The 16,011-nt window shown below is 38.0% G+C and overlaps 1 protein-coding gene across 1 annotated transcript in view; it reads right to left on the bottom strand.

Moving 5' to 3' along the window:
- CACNA2D3 (calcium voltage-gated channel auxiliary subunit alpha2delta 3) overlaps positions 1-16,011 on the bottom strand; it is a gene marked incomplete at both ends in the record, with an annotated part of 817,125 nt that overhangs the window by 572,865 nt on the left and 228,249 nt on the right. The window contains one exon of the mRNA XM_079795466.1: positions 12,602-12,661. Within this exon, the coding sequence (XP_079651592.1) occupies positions 12,602-12,661 (60 nt within the window). The remainder of the gene's footprint in view (positions 1-12,601; positions 12,662-16,011) is intronic.

The raw sequence follows: 16,011 nt of genomic DNA, 5'->3' as shown, positions 1-16,011 counted from the left end.
CAGTCTCATGTAAAACAAGTTGACAAAAGGCTTTAAAACCCAGGGGAAAAAACTTTCATGGTGACTGTATGTCCTGTCACCTGAAACCTTTTAGGAAAAAAAGATAAATTAAGAATACACTTATAGGCATGACATAATCACTTCCAAGTAAGTCAAAGCAAAGGTTAAATTTGGTTCTGAATTTCTTTAACTATACAGCAAACTAAGGTTTGGAGTAAAACAAGTCATTTCAGTTCCAGTTATGTTCTTAACATCACATACACACACATGCACACACACACAAATGTCCTTTATTATTCATAAGAATACCTTTCCATCTAAACTGATAAAATTATTTACCGGGAGGAGAGTCTATGAATGATCCAATCAATCAATCTTTCCTCGAAGTTTCCCCTTTTCAGTATTAAAGTAGGAAGTTTATATCTATCTTGAGGGAGAAAAGAATAGAAAAAGAATTTCACTCTCAGAGATGTTTCCCTTAGGACAATGCTATGTCTGTAGAAGTTGCTGGATTTCCTTAAAAAAAAAAATGAGTGTAACCCCTCTGGGAAAAGAACTGCTCTCTCTCCAGGAAAATAAATCACCACCTCAGAGACTTTGTTCTGGGTCAGGGAGGAACATCACTCAGTCCCACCCTCACTTACCTGAGGGAACATGAAGTCTAAAAGGAACATGACTTTCCCAAGGTCAGATAGAGGGCTAGCAAAACTTCAAGGCACCTGGCTACTAATGTGATACTCCAAGGAGGAAAATCATTTTTTTTTCCTTCTGTTAATGACTACCAGCAAGAGAAAGGACTTTTTTTTTTTTTGCAAGGTTGTTTGTTTATTTTGATGTTGTTTTGTTTCTCTATGAGCAAGTGAAATGTAAATTCTAGGATTTTCCATGAGAGGCTGACAGGGTAGCATTTAAAGATATTCTAAGGAGATGATCATAAAAGAAGTTCACTTTCTGCTAGATACAAAATTCAGATAGGACCCCAACGCACATCCGTTTTTTGCTGTAAATACTCATTTTCAGAGCCTGATTATATCTCCCTCCAAACTCCCACTTGTATCGAAGAGGCTCCCCCGCCACAGACACTCCAAATCCCCAGCTCTGGTAATGAAGGCTGGGAAGTGAGTGGGAACCTGCTCAAGAGGGAAATCCAAGTTGCAAGAGTTGTTTCCCATCTAATTTTTCTCCTAATTTTAAAGATGTTTTCTTTATAAACATGTCTCTTTCAATAAAAATAATTAAACAGCTATTTATTTAATATCATATTAAGTAAACATCATTATCTTGTTCATAATTAGTATATTCATATATTTGTAACCACATATTAAAGGGCAGAAACATATCATTTGGATGAGAAAAATTAGCAAATTTTTTAATTTACTGCAAGTAACAGCAAAAGCCAACTGTTCCACTAAAAGGCTGCCATTAGTCTATGAAAAAGTCTTTGATTATTACTGCAAAAACTGCATCACTTCTGGTAAAGCATAAGTATTTATTTTAAGAAAGAATCAGCTTCCTGAGTTACTGACAATGCACAACTCTGGTGATGGGCTGTGGGTCTTAGTATTGTATCACCATCACACATTTCAATTAATTTTAACAAATGTCTGTGGACATCTGACTAATTGTCATGTGCTTCTCTTGTGGAGCTTATGTTTTGCTGGAGAAGACAGAAAAATAAATAAATCTTATTTGGGGGGGTGGGGACTGAGACAGGAGCACAGGCAGGAAGGAAAGAGTTGGGGGTGGCTATTCATCCACACGTAATGCTGAGCAGGTTAAACAGCGATGGGGAGCTCAGATCTTATTCTTAAACCTAGTTGTGTTACTGTAGTTAGAGGATGGATCCAGTTGCCCAATGAGGGAGTGTTTCCCTTATATACACGTTTCTAATAATATCAGTAAACTGATGTGTAATCATTTCCACTGAATCATTGTATTTTATTGAGCTTTTTTAATTTCATAGATATCTGCGTCAGAATTTACGATTCTGGAAAATTTCATTTTGAAGTATTTCATAGACCTTTTAAATAAGCCTAGGATAACTTAAATTTATGTCCCTATAAGATTTTGTCCAGTGCAAATTAAGATTAATGTTGTAAACTGCAGTTCCATGAGCCAACGTAACTTATTGGTCTTTGGAGCCAGATAAACCCAGTTGTAAATTCTGACTCATTCCACCCACTGTTGTATGACCCTGGGCCCAGCATGTGGCCTCTCAGTCTTCAGTTTCTCCATATGTAAAACGGAGATAATAGCAGTGCACATCTCGCAGGATTGTGAGGAGAAGAAAAAATGAAATAGTGCCTGTGGAGCACTTAAGCCACTGCCTGCACTTAATACATGTTTTATAGAACCACCTATGACTCTTATCATTGTTACCAAACCTATTAGTGCTCATTAGCCAACAAAGAGAAATGTCCTAAAATAGTTACTCATGAAAGAATTTTTAAATGGAAGAATTAGGATTATCATATCACAGGTGTGTGCATATATTATGAAAGCCTGTATCACAAACAAACCTGAAAGTAGAAAAAGTAAGAATTAATTCATCTGTGTACATATCAGGTACTTTAATAATAAGCTTAAATTGAGGTTAGGGAATTTCTTGTTGAGTTGTGTCCTTTCTGGGTTGCCATCAGATTCAAGTTTAAAGAATTCAATAGCAATTGGCAAATCCCTAGATCACAAGATCCTCAGTTGAAAAATCAGCAACTGAAAGGCATTTCCATTGCTTTCAAATGTTGCTGCAGAAAGATCCTGAGGCAATTTCTGGGGCTGCCTGTGACCTCTGTGGTCAGCCATCTTAATGAAAGACACTACAGTTTCTGGAAATGTACCATGGGACTCTGAATATTATGATTAATGGAACCACTAACTGTTTACTTAATTAATGTAGATATGCAAACATTGTCTGGTGTCCTAAAATGCCCCATTCCAACCTGGCTGAGGTCTGAAACACCAGAATCACAATGTGCATATGAAAACAATAAAACTGAACATAAAAAGTATTTCTTAATTGGAATATTTAATAAAATTTGAATTTGTGGTTTTTATTGTGTTTAAAATATATTATTTAAAACAAATGTGTTTTAAACAAATATTTATTTAAAATAAATATTCCCAGCTTTGAGAAAGCCCAATTAAGAAATCTAAGAATCTCATAAGAACCAATGACTTTTTGGTAGGAAAGAAGGTGCTTTCTAAAGCAATCATTCAGAATTCTATAACAAGCATTGCCTTCAAATTGAGTATGCATGTTCACGATAAAAGAATGCTATAACAGGAAATTTGAGGGCAATGAGGAAAACACTAGGTTGTTCATTATTGATGACATTAGAGATAAATGATCCAGAGTTTCTAAACTCACACCTGTTTTAAAAAAGGGTCTTTCTAAAGAACCTCTAAAAAGAGGGTTGCTAATGTGGGAATGTTGTACAGGTGCAATAAAAGGTAACTTTGGAAGAATAAGTAATGCCATTATTTCTTTCTGAACTATAAAGTAAAATGAATATGCAAAGAAAGCCAAATAAATTCTCATTGCTATAAAATTGCACTTTATCTTTATTTTGTTAAATCTTTATTGTTGAAAGTATTACATATGTCCCCCTTTTTCCCCCATTGACCTCTTCTAGCCTGCCCCTGCCCCCACTCCCCAAGGCCTTCACCACCCTATCATCTGTGTCTACAGATTATACATCTATGCATACAAGTTATTTGGTTGAGCTCTTGCACTTTTGTCTTTAAATTTGTTAATATTAATACCTTTATCTGGATGGTACTAATACAATTAATCTGTAGAAATTATAAACTTTTGAGAAACAATGTTTACATTTCAAGATTTTATTTTAAAAATTCATTTTTCTCTTTCTTTCAGGGGGAAGATGGCCTTGTATGGTTCTTTTGGAACAAAGAAGACAATATTGTACTCACAGCTTATGTGATGCAGAAGATCAAATCACTGTGGGCTGCCCTGTTTTGTGTGGTTTATCATTATTTTCTTTTCAACTTTTTAATAATGGTTTCTTAATACCAATATAATTAGGTTCAATAAATTTGGTATTTTTAGAATACCTACTACATGGATCAACCAATACTAAGTTACAATAAGGAAATTTATAAAAATCAGTTAGAATAACCACAATGTCCATTATAGAACAAAAAATAAGTAGGTATGTGAAGAAGCAAAAAGGTACATTTAAAAAAAGGTACTTCAAAAGAAGAAAGCAGTTAACAATACAAACATGACCCAGGTGCTAGAATTAGCAGAGAAGGAATAATAATAATAATAAAAAACTACTGTAGGTATGTTCAAGGACATAAAATAAAACATAAATATAACTGGTGCACATAAGGGGAATTTCAGCAGGAAATGGAGAGTATAAAAACTTGAATTAAAAATTCTAGAACTAAAAGTATAATATATAAAATAAAATATTGACCGGATGTGTTTAACAGCAGATTGGAGATTACAGAAGAAAGGGTTAGTGAACTTAGAGACCAATTAATAGAACATAGACCTGTGTGATAATATTAAGCAATCTAACATAGATGCAACTTAAGATTCAGAAGAAAATATAAAGAGAAATAGGTAAGATTTTGAGAAAATAATTACTTAAAATTTTTCAAATATGGTGAGAATATTCAAGAATCTTGGCAAACTCAAAGCAGAATAAATACAAAGAAAATAACATCTAGGAACATCTTTAACTTAACATACTTTATAGTATACTGAAAATCAAAGATAAGGAGAAAAATCTTGAAAGCAGCAAAGAAAAATGATACACTGCATTCAGAGAAACAAAGAAAAGAATGATAGTTGACATTTCATCAGAAGCATTAAAGCACAGAAGAGAATGGGATTATATCTTCAAAGTGCTAAAAGAAAAAATAAAACTGTCAAGTAAAAAGTCTATATCCATCAAAATTATCATTCAAAAATGAGGGTGAAATAAAGATATATTTAAATAAACAGAAGCTGAAAAAAGTTGTTGCTACTGAACCTGTAATGTTCAAATGCTAAAAGAGGTTTTTCAGGCTGAAGAGAAATTTTAACAGAGGGAATTTCTCATCTACAGGAAGGAACAGTACCAGAAATGATAAATGTATAGGTAAATATATTACTATCTTATTTCGCAATTAATGTTTTATGATATGGATGTTTAAAGAAAAAAATAAAACAAAAATAACATTTTACTATAGTGTTTATAACATATAGAAGTAAAATAGTATGACAGTACCACAAAGGATGGTGGTAGACAGAATCACACTGTTGTAAAGTTCTTATTTCAGGTAAAATGGTACTTGACACATTAAGTTAAGTCTAGATACACTGTACACTTAAGTTACAGATGCTTATTTTAATCCTTAAAGCACCAACTGAAACAACATATTTTTAAAAAGTAGATTAGCACCAAAAGGTAGCTTAGCACCAAAAGGCAGACTGGCACCAAAAGCAAAAGATCCAGATAGTAAATACATGAGGCTTCATAGGCCTTATGGTGCCGGTCACAACTACTCAATTTCCCCATTGCAGCTCAAAAGCAGCCAGGAAAAGATATAAATAAATGGGCATGGCGTTATTCCAATAAAACATCATTTACAAAATCAGGCATTGGACTGGATTTGACCCAAGGGCCATAGTTTGCAAACTCCTCTTCTAGATCAAGACTGAATTCAAGTGTACTATCCATATAGTTACTTGAGGTGATTCCTTGCCCATAGACTACAACATCCACTATGTGTTGTATAAATATTGAATAAATCAGTCTGTGCTGTATCCAAAAAAATAAAATTAAACTGAAAAGGTAGATTAGTATTTTCCTGAAGGGTCACCTCTCAGTTTGTGGATGTCCCACAACCTAAAAGAGGTCCTAACATGTACTGAGTTCTGAATAATGTTAAATTTTTATAAAAGGGCACTTACAGGAATAAAATTAACAGGATAGGAAGTAATAAGCATCATAAAAGGCAAAAATAAAGTATCTTTAGAGATTATCAAGATTATTATGTAGATAAAATCATTTTAATTTTTCACTTAAGGAAAATAAAGATAATATGGATTCCCTGTGTCTGGGGAGATTTCTTCTAACTGTGATAGAGGTGAACCTAGAATCTCCCTCAATCAAGGCAGCTCTTCAGGGATTTGCTCCAATGTACCTTGGAATCCCAGACTGGGAGAGGTCTCCTGTCGTGCACTGTTATAATATCCTGTGCTCCTCTTTCCTTTCATTTACCATCGTCAAAATCTAATAATTATTTTTGTTGCCATGTTTTTATCATCTCTCTCTCCCATTCAATGAGCTCTGTGAGAACAAAGACAGCATCTGCCGAGCTCATGGTCATATCCACAGCATAGTGCTGCCTTAGGAGGCCACTGATAACTCTTTGTTGAATGAATTACAGGACATGAGATGGATGAGGTCTTAGAAATCATCTAGATTCTACAAATATGTCATTTTACAGCTGAGCAAAGAGACCACGGCAACAGATCTTTGAGCATGTAATGACCCAGTTGGGACTGGAACAACTAGAACCTAAATTTCCAGGTCACCAGGCAAAAGCTCCCTCTGTCGGATCAAGCTGCTGAGCAATAGTCAGTGTGCATAGCATGTGATCACCAAACAAGTGAATAACACAAACCTCAAAGGCACGGCATAGGCCTTATGAAAAGTGATAATGTTCTAGCTAAATGAACAAAAACAACAGTGTGTGTGTGTATGGTTTGTAACAAATGAAAAATTACTTTTATTTTAAAATGCTCACACGCAGAGTTTCCTCAGAAACTATTTACACATCGGTGTTGTGAATTAATGACAAGTGGCAAGTCCTAACTAAGAACACCTAATGTAAGATCTTAAAATGCAGAGAAATGTGACCGCCCCTGCCAAGCTGATAAAAAGAGAGGAAAAGGAAAAAAAAAAATGTAAAAAGCCATAGGCATGCCCCATAGGAAAAAAGACTGATTTTAATACAAAGAGTGTGAACATTTCCTTCTCTTCTGATTTATTTCTCCTATAGGTGCAGCCCCCATCTTTCTTCTTTACTGCACAAAGTCAGTCAGCTGTCTCCATACAGTCACCACATAGGGAACAGAGTCAATAACTATGTATGGAGCCAGGTGGGCACTGGGAATATCAGGGGGAACACTTTGTAAAGTATATGATTGTGTAACCACTCTGCTGTTCACTTGAAACCAATACAAAATAATATTGAAAGTAAACTACAAAAATAAAAAATAATAACATACATTAAAAAAAAAAAAACAACACCCTCCATTTCTAATTCCAGAGCCTTCTGTGTCCACTCACACTTCGTTATCCCTTGGACTGTCACCAGGCATTTTTTCCTATCACTTACAAACAACAAAGAAAAATCCTATCTAATAACTCCTATCTAATAAAGAGGGAATATGCAAATTGACCATCACACCATCACAAAGATGGTGGTGCCCGTAGCCACAAGATGGCAGCGCCCAGTCCCATCAGCCTTGCCAGAGTCCTCCAGTCCTTTCAGCCCTGCGGGGGGTGGGGAATGGGGGGTGGCAGGCACATGGTGCAGCCGGATCCACCCTCAGCCCCCTAGCCACCCAGGGCCAGCCCAAGGCGCAGGCAAGCCTCGGATGTCGGCTGCCCAGCTGCGCATGGCCACCTGAGGCTCAGGTAACCAGGGCCAGCAGAGGCTTGTGTTGCCAGCAGTGGCAGCAGCAGAGGTGTGATGGGGGCATCGCCTTCCCCTGAGGGCTTCCGGACTGTAATGGGGGGCAGATCGAGCTGAGGGACCCCCCTCCCCTACCCTCCAGTGCATGAATTTTCATGCAACGGGTCTCTAGTAGACTATAGAAAACGCTGTAATGGAAAAGGCTTCTGCAGGATACACAATTCAAAACCACAATTTTCCCCACTGTGCACCAGTGCTGTGCAATTGTTACTTATTTGAGGCAGTTTTCAAAGTAAATATGTTTGCCATTCAAAGATAAGCAAGTTTTTAGTAAACTGTCAAAAAAACTTTTGTCTTCTTCTTCATGGCTGGTGGAAAAACCCAAAAAAGGAAAAGTAAGAGGGGGAAGACAGTCTCTCTGAGTTATACTGCACATGCAGACCTAGTTTTCTGGAAATCCATCAGTAGCTAGGATAATCAGGGCTAGGATCCACCCCCACCACCCTGCCCCAGGCCCAAGGTAGATTTTGCCATCAAAATAATGAGGGTGAAACACTAAAATAATCATGCGTGATAATTAATACAGTGTCTAAAGCTCTGTTTTTATCACCATCATTAACCTCACATGTGCTGTACATTAAAAACCTATGTTCATTCAAAACATAAACTAAAAAAGGGAAAATGCTACTTTAACAGGGCCTCTGTTGACATCAATTATAACTGAAAGTTGCCCTAATGGAGGTAGCAGGGAATAAAGAACAAAACCCACAGAAGGCCGATCGAGAATCCATGGAGGGCATCTTAAAGGGGACACCCAGGGGCTAGGATGACACCAGCATCCACACAAGCTTTGCAGCCAGTGACGACCGGGCAGCCCTGCTTCCTATGGAAGATGCTGCACTGTGGCTGCTCACACATGCTGCCCTTCAAAGGCTGCATTTTGCTTTTGCCCAACACAGTTTTTGTTAGGAACTAACAACCTAATGCCAGACTTAGGGACCTTACAGAAGGGACTGCCAACTTCAAGGCCACACATAAACCCCTGGGGAAAGTGTTAAACCTCGGGAGAGACAAATGAAAAATACAATGCTGGCAACAGAGGAAACATAACTTTCTAGTGATAACTTCCGAAGATTCTACCAAGAAAAACAAAACTTTCACTTTTAAAATACATGAAGGTACAGTGGCACAAAATCTCCAAGCTGACGTAAAAGAACGGGCAGATGCATCATCCCTTTGGTTTTTGGAGAGCAGACGGGCTAAGACTATATAACATGAAACGACACAGTTTAGGAAGTTCCACAAAAACATTTTTTCTAAAGAAAAAAAACACAAAAAACCTCGCAGCTCCCTTTGCTCTTACTGAGCTAATAGTGCGGGGACCTACTCAGCATTATTTCACGGTGAGCAGATGGCAGTCTGAAATTTTTTTGATATAAACAATCCACTGCCAGGGGTTGCCAAGAGGTCAGCAGAACCCAGATTAACAATTGATCAGCTCTAATGGACCGTCGTAGCAATAAACTCGGAGCCCGTACACAGACCTGCTACCCCAGTCATAGCAACGGGGCTGACACCCAAGCTGGTAACAGACGAGTGCTTAATGGCATCGCCGCTTTGCAGCTTCAAAACCTTCATGGAAGCCGACAGGCATTCTTCAGGGCACATCCCTTCTCTGGAAGGCCTCTCTTTTCCAGGTTTCCACGAAAGCGCGCGCGGTTTACTCTGACCCAGAGATTTCACGGAGGTCTGAGGTCTGGGTAGTGAATGACACTCTGCAATATTGACTGGCTATTTCAACATCTACTCTTGTGTTCAGACCACAACTGAGCCTCTGATATTTCTTGTGTACTCATACAAAACAGACGACAGGGCTCCCTACCCTTGTTCCCAAGAAAACAAAAGCTGTAACACTCCAGAGACTCATTTTCCCGTGCTCTATTTTTTCTCCAGAGAGCTCCAATGCTGCATTCGTGTTTACAGCACCGCATTTGACAAGGAACCACTTGTGCTACAACAGGGTTTTATTGTGAAGCTTCAATAATGGGAAGGAAGTCAGAACACTCTGGGGAGATAACAATAGCTCCAGACAGACAAAAAAGAGCAGATCAAGGTTAGTTGCACTAAACCACAGAACATGTTTCCTCAGCTGAAGAACAGAAATCCCCTAAAGTCAATTAAAGCATTCCCTCCCTTGCCCATCTGCCTTGACTAGACAACTGGTCTCAGCATAAAATTGACTATGAGACACAAACACCAGATTTTACAAAACAGTCCTGACTTCCAAGAATCCTTTCTTGCCCTCCTGCAAACTCGCTCCTTCCAATTGGACCAATGGATCCAAATATTTAGTCCAGAGAAACCCAAGAACAAGGACATTCTCTTACATAAACACAATACAAGGCTCAAAATCAGGGAAGTCAACATTGATGCAATATTATTATTGAATGCATAGTCAATATTCAAATCTTTGCTTCTGGTTCAGAATCCAGTTTAGGATCTCACGTTGCATTTAGTTGTCATGTGCCTTTACGGTCCTTTAGTCAGGAACAGGTCCTCAATGTTTTTTTTGTCTTTCTTGACCTTGACTTTTTTGAACTGTCCAGCCAGTTACTTTGTGAAATATGCCTTAGTCCAGATTCTGCTGACATTTTATCATGATTAGATGAGGGCTACACCTTTGGGACACACTGTGAAAGAATTCTACATGAGCGATGTTGCATCCGTCCTGGTCATCACATCTGGAGGCTCCTGATGTCATTTGGTCTCATCACTGATGACGTTAACTTTGGTTACCTATTCAAGATAGTGTCTGCCAGATTTTCCCCTAATAAAGTTGATATTTTCTCCTTTGTGATTAATGAGTAATTTGGGGGTGGATGCTTTAAGACTGTCAATGTCCTATTCTTCATCAAACTTTTATCTGATAATTTTAGTATCAATTGAAGATTCTTGTCTCAATCAATCAATACCATAATTTTCTAACTCCATCATTTCTTCCATGGTTATTAATTGTCATGAGACCGTAAGAGCTTCCCTTCTCATTTATTTATGCATTTATCTTTTTATCTACCTGTTTATTTATTATCAGAGTAGACTCATTGATTCTTAATTTATTCAATGTTATAGTCTAAGTTGATATGAGATGAGTTTCTGTCATTTAGTATCAGAATATTCCAGAAAAGGCTTCAGGAACTCCTGAGGAGAGGAAGACAATTTCCCTTGGCAACACATTCAAGAGATCCTTACAATCGTCACACTTACAAAGGTGCTCCCTGATGCTTTCATTAAACCCGCCATGGCCACTCTAGAAAATCCAGACCCTCTGAAGATCAGGCACACGGAAGTCAGTGTGGCCAGTAAATGGCCCTGGATCTTCCTGGAGCCTCCACATGATACGTGTGTGTTTGTAAATATTCCCTTTATTAAACTTTCCTCAGTTACCACAGTTGAGTGTTCATTGTTGTAGCTATAGGAAGCACGATCCTTCTTGCTATATTCAGCTGATTTCTCTGTTCTTTCTCTTTCAGCTCTGCTCAGAAACCTGGGCTGGCTTCCCCAATGTTACCAACAGTGACTAGAACAGTTCCACCTCCCCCTGCAACTTCTTGTGCTTGGCTATATTACAGGCTCTATTTGCTTCATATGTTGGGGATTAGGCCTAAAAATGAACCCCAGATAGTAGGTTTGACATTTTCTGCTTCCCCTCCGGACCTATTCATCACCCTCCTCCACCCAGTACAATGCCTCAGAAGGCTGAATCAAGTCAACTATACTGACAGTTGGATTCACCAATGGTGGGTACCAGCAAGAGATAAGAAGGCTAGAGATTATTGTTGGGGTATCTTTCCCAAAAACTGCCAGATCATCATGGCTGCACCCCTCTATCAAGTACCCTTTCCATACAGCTACTCTCCCTGGCTATTAGAAACCTCTCCGTCCCCTGGCTCCTTCAGACCAGGAGTGTGGCTTGACCTGGGGTACAACACTACAGCTTGTTGGTTTCATTTACCACACATTTGTAAATATTCCCTTTATTAAACTTTCCTCAATTACCACAGTTGAGTGTTCATTGTTTTACCCACAAGGCAAAAAGAAATCAATGTAGACAGTAATGATGACAAGAGGTAGACCCATGGGACAGAGATACAGCCAGAGCCTATCTTAGGTATCACTATCTTTTCTTTCTTCTGTCTTTATCTTTTTCACATACCACTATTTCCCAATTGTGACCACTAAAAGAGTTATGTTCTATCAAAACACAGACTTAAGGATTCAGGTTTACTCCCTCTGTTTTTTCTAGAAGTAAGGAGAGGCTACACAACTCAGGAATGACAATACAGATAAAATTTCCTCTAGGAGAGACCCAAAGGAACCTCCACGTATTATTCAATTCACTGCCCCCTTCTACTATGTTTTCTCTCTACAAGACAACATCAAAAGCCTTCTCAACCAGACACAGAGTGCCATGATTAGATATGCGATTACTACAAGAAATTTATTAAGTGGATGTTCAAATCCCACATCTGTGAATGATTGAATTTTTAAATATAATTAAAAGTCAATTTAACATTAGATCCATCACAACATTCCTTTCAATCACTTAAGTCAAGGAAGTGTCTATATTCTGCTATCTATCTTATCAATTTACCATTAAGAGTTCTGGTGATTATTGTCAGTTGGCTGATTAACTCCCCCGGAATTGGGGGGGAATCCATCAAAATCTTGGTTATATGCATGAGCTTGTGTTATCCCACTGCAATTATCATGGTGGACAATGGTTGAGGTTCCCTATCCTGCCTTATCAAAAAATAGGCACATTTATCCCAACTCAGTGTCATCCTCTCAAAGCCTTTCTTTCCCAGCCATTGAACCCTGGCATTCCTGGTACATTGAGTGCTCCTCCTTTGGCAGAAAACAATTAATTCTAACTATAATCACGTACCTGCAAGTCTGCATCGAATTCATGTTTCAGGTGTGCTTCTTCCGCAGCCTCCACCAGGCGCTGAAAAGATAGAAAGCAACAGGAAGGATTACAAGTGTGTCCTGGACCCCATTCCCACAATGTGAAAAGACCGAGCTTTCTCCGTTGCCCCCAAATGACAGAGTATATCAGGCTTCATTGTGACTGGTACCTTTATGCCCATGACACTGAAAATAGTAACATCAGTGTCAAAATCCAGCTTTTGCCTTCATTATTCAACCATAATTCTTCCAACAGATATTTATTGTTATGTGTGTATAAAGACACACATGTTCCACATCCATTTTTGTATAAAATACACTGGCCCTTGAGGCAGATATGGACTCCAAAACCTACCTAGAAAGTACATTCCTTAGGCAGAGAGGGCCCCTAGTCAAGATTTATTGAACTGAATTGACTTCAATTCTAAATGGACTAACTTCCCCAATGCTTTGGAAAACACTACTTATTTTAATTGCCTGCCTCATTCAAGGTCAATTTTTTTCTGCACCCAGTTCCAGTATGTAATTATCAGGTGACAGTTATTATGGGACATCAATGCCATTTTGACAATCTTCATCCCAATAATAAAATCACTGAAATTAAATACACAATTATTCTTCTTGGCCAACTACTTCATATTCTTATGAAAACAACTTAATGAAATTCCATTTAACAATTATTCAACAACCAAAATCATTTTACTTTCATTTGAATTTGTCAGTAAGTTATTCCCCACCATGAAAATGCAAACGAGAAGATATTGCAGAAAACTCATTTGGTTAAATAATATTTCACTGAAATTTCATTGAACTAAGAGCAAAATCTTTTGATCCAAATAAAAATGCAACCATTTCTGTTTTTCCCATGATTAATCTTGTAGCCTATATGCTACCTTTAACTTGCTTTCGCTTGACATAATACAGACCTGAATTTAAAAGGCCATGTTTCAAAAAAAAAATAAAAAATGATGACATTGGTATTAATCTCTAAATGATCACAAATCCAAAGACAAATGTTCCATGAATGATTATTAAATTGGACATAGAAATGAAGAGGCTGAATATGGCTGGGTAACCTTGGGTTCCAGTATAGAGCACTAAAGTCTTCTCTCTTCATAGGGGCATACAAGGAAAGAGATAGGCCAGCCGAGACTGTGCTGTCGCAGACAGGAATCTGGGAGAGCTGGATAATCTGGCACCTCCCACGCCCTGCAGATGGTCAGGAAGGGGCTTCTCCATCTCTGGTCCGTCGAAGAATAGCCCCCAAGAAGCAGGACAGGGCTGGCGACCCAAGAATGAGTTCTAACTCCAGCCGCCATGCAACACACTACCATTGTGAGATTTGGGGCAAGACCCTTCCCCTCTCTGGGTCGTTTCTTCACCTTATGCACATGAAAAGGTGACCCCGGAGCAGTGGTTCTCAAAGTGTAGTCCCCCATTGGCAGCATCAGTTTCACCTGAGAGCTTGTTAGAAATACACCTTCTCAGGCCCCCTCCAGTCCTGCAGAATTGAGAGCTCTGGGGGTGGGCCTGGAAGGTCTGTGTTAACAAGCTCTCCCGGTGACTGATCCACTGGCTAAAAACACCACTGAGCCCAGATCGTACCTCACCCCTGATGCCTTGCTGAATGAGCTCCACCAGTCCTCCAAGGTGCGTCAACTCTCATTTATCTTTTCAAAACCTGGGTACATATGTATTTTCACCATATAACGTAAAGTACTTTATAGAAGAGAGACATAAAATGGAGAGGATGAGAAACAGAGGAAAAGAAAATTAAGAGACACAGTCTACGTAGATTGGATATGTTGGCCCAAAGCTTACACTGGGTCAGCTTTCAATGGGTTGCGGTTTTCTTCGAATTGTCCCAGTCGATGAAGCTTGTCAGCCACCTGGGATCACAAGACACAATTTGCAAATGGATCGATGTGGACCCGGACAGATGAGTGACTGGCAGTGATATATCAAATCAATGTTTTCTTGAGAGCTTATTCTTTTAATCTTTGTAATAGATTTAAAATTTGTATGCATGTATCATAAAAATCAGTCACATATTGAATGTGTATAAATATTATGCATGTCTGAACATTTACATGATCTAAAAGTCATGCATTTTTATTATGTATTTACTTAAACACATATAAGTTGTTTTTATCATGGTGCTTAAGCATTCTGAGAATCCAGAAATGTCCATGAAATGTACAAATGATCAAAAGATAGGAACAAATTAATTTCACAATGACCGAGACAGATAATATTGAAAAAAAAAGTGAAGAATTGGAAATGTAGAAAAACACAAAAGCAGTACAGGACCAACAAATAAGAGAACAAGATGGAAATAATAGGCAAATAGAAATTATGACAGAGCATAGTATAAAATGCATTTCTTATATAATATTTTACTTATATTTGTGTGTTTGTATGTATATGTATATCATTCATACCATATAAAATGACCAAATATAACATATTATGAAATGTATTTCAATCACAAATACTACAATGCAAGGCATGTGGTATAAACAGGTAACACACTGGAAACAATTCAATGAAATTGTACTAATCACTGAGATTAGCCAGAATACCACTCTCTGTGTGGAGCAGCGAGTACAAGAGACTCTGAACCCTTCTGGTCAGTTTAATGTTCATTTTCAAGTTAAGTTGCTGCATGCCTTCTTCATTTATCACAATCATATTTCTGATCACACTCACTGCAAAGCTTAGGAAATAAGATTCAGGAAAAGATAGTCAACTATACATATCATTATCCCATGTGAAACAAATAAGTACTTTGGAACAGAGCTATTTGAAAGGATATACCCTTCCTGCAATCAACCGTGGGGTTATCCCAACTGCACCCTGATGCCGGTGGGAGACAGGCTTATATTTTATGAGAGCATTCCGGGGGAAACCCCAAGAATAGGATCAGCTTTTGTTCACAATAGTACTGACAAGCAGGACATCAAGAACTGTGTACCTTTTGAAAGGAAAAAGGATTGTTTATCTTTCCTCTGAAACACTCGTATAAAAATAAAGGAGTTAAAAAATTGTATCTAAGAAGAAAATCATGTGTCATAAACTTGCCTAAAACAGACTTCTGGGGATAGAGGTTCCCCTGGTAATAAAATAAAAATAAATTGAATTATCATTTTTAAAAATCAAGACACCCTGGCCAGGTAGCTCAGTCGGTCAGAGCATTGTCCCAATATGCCAAGGTTAAAGGTTCAATCCCTGGTCAGGGCACATACAAGAATGAATGCATAAATGAGCAGAACATTTCCTCTTTCTATAAAATCAATAATTTTTTAAAAAATCAAGACAATTCAACTTCAACTCTGATGCTTGCCAGTAAATTAATAGCATAAAATGTCTCTTTCCTGCACAAATATTTCT

Source organism: Cnephaeus nilssonii, assembly GCF_951640355.1.
Source record: "Cnephaeus nilssonii genome assembly, chromosome: 17".
NCBI classification, from domain to species: domain Eukaryota; kingdom Metazoa; phylum Chordata; class Mammalia; order Chiroptera; family Vespertilionidae; genus Cnephaeus; species Cnephaeus nilssonii.
Note: the sequence above shows the minus strand (reverse complement) of the source record. Positions and strands in the feature narration are given on the sequence as shown.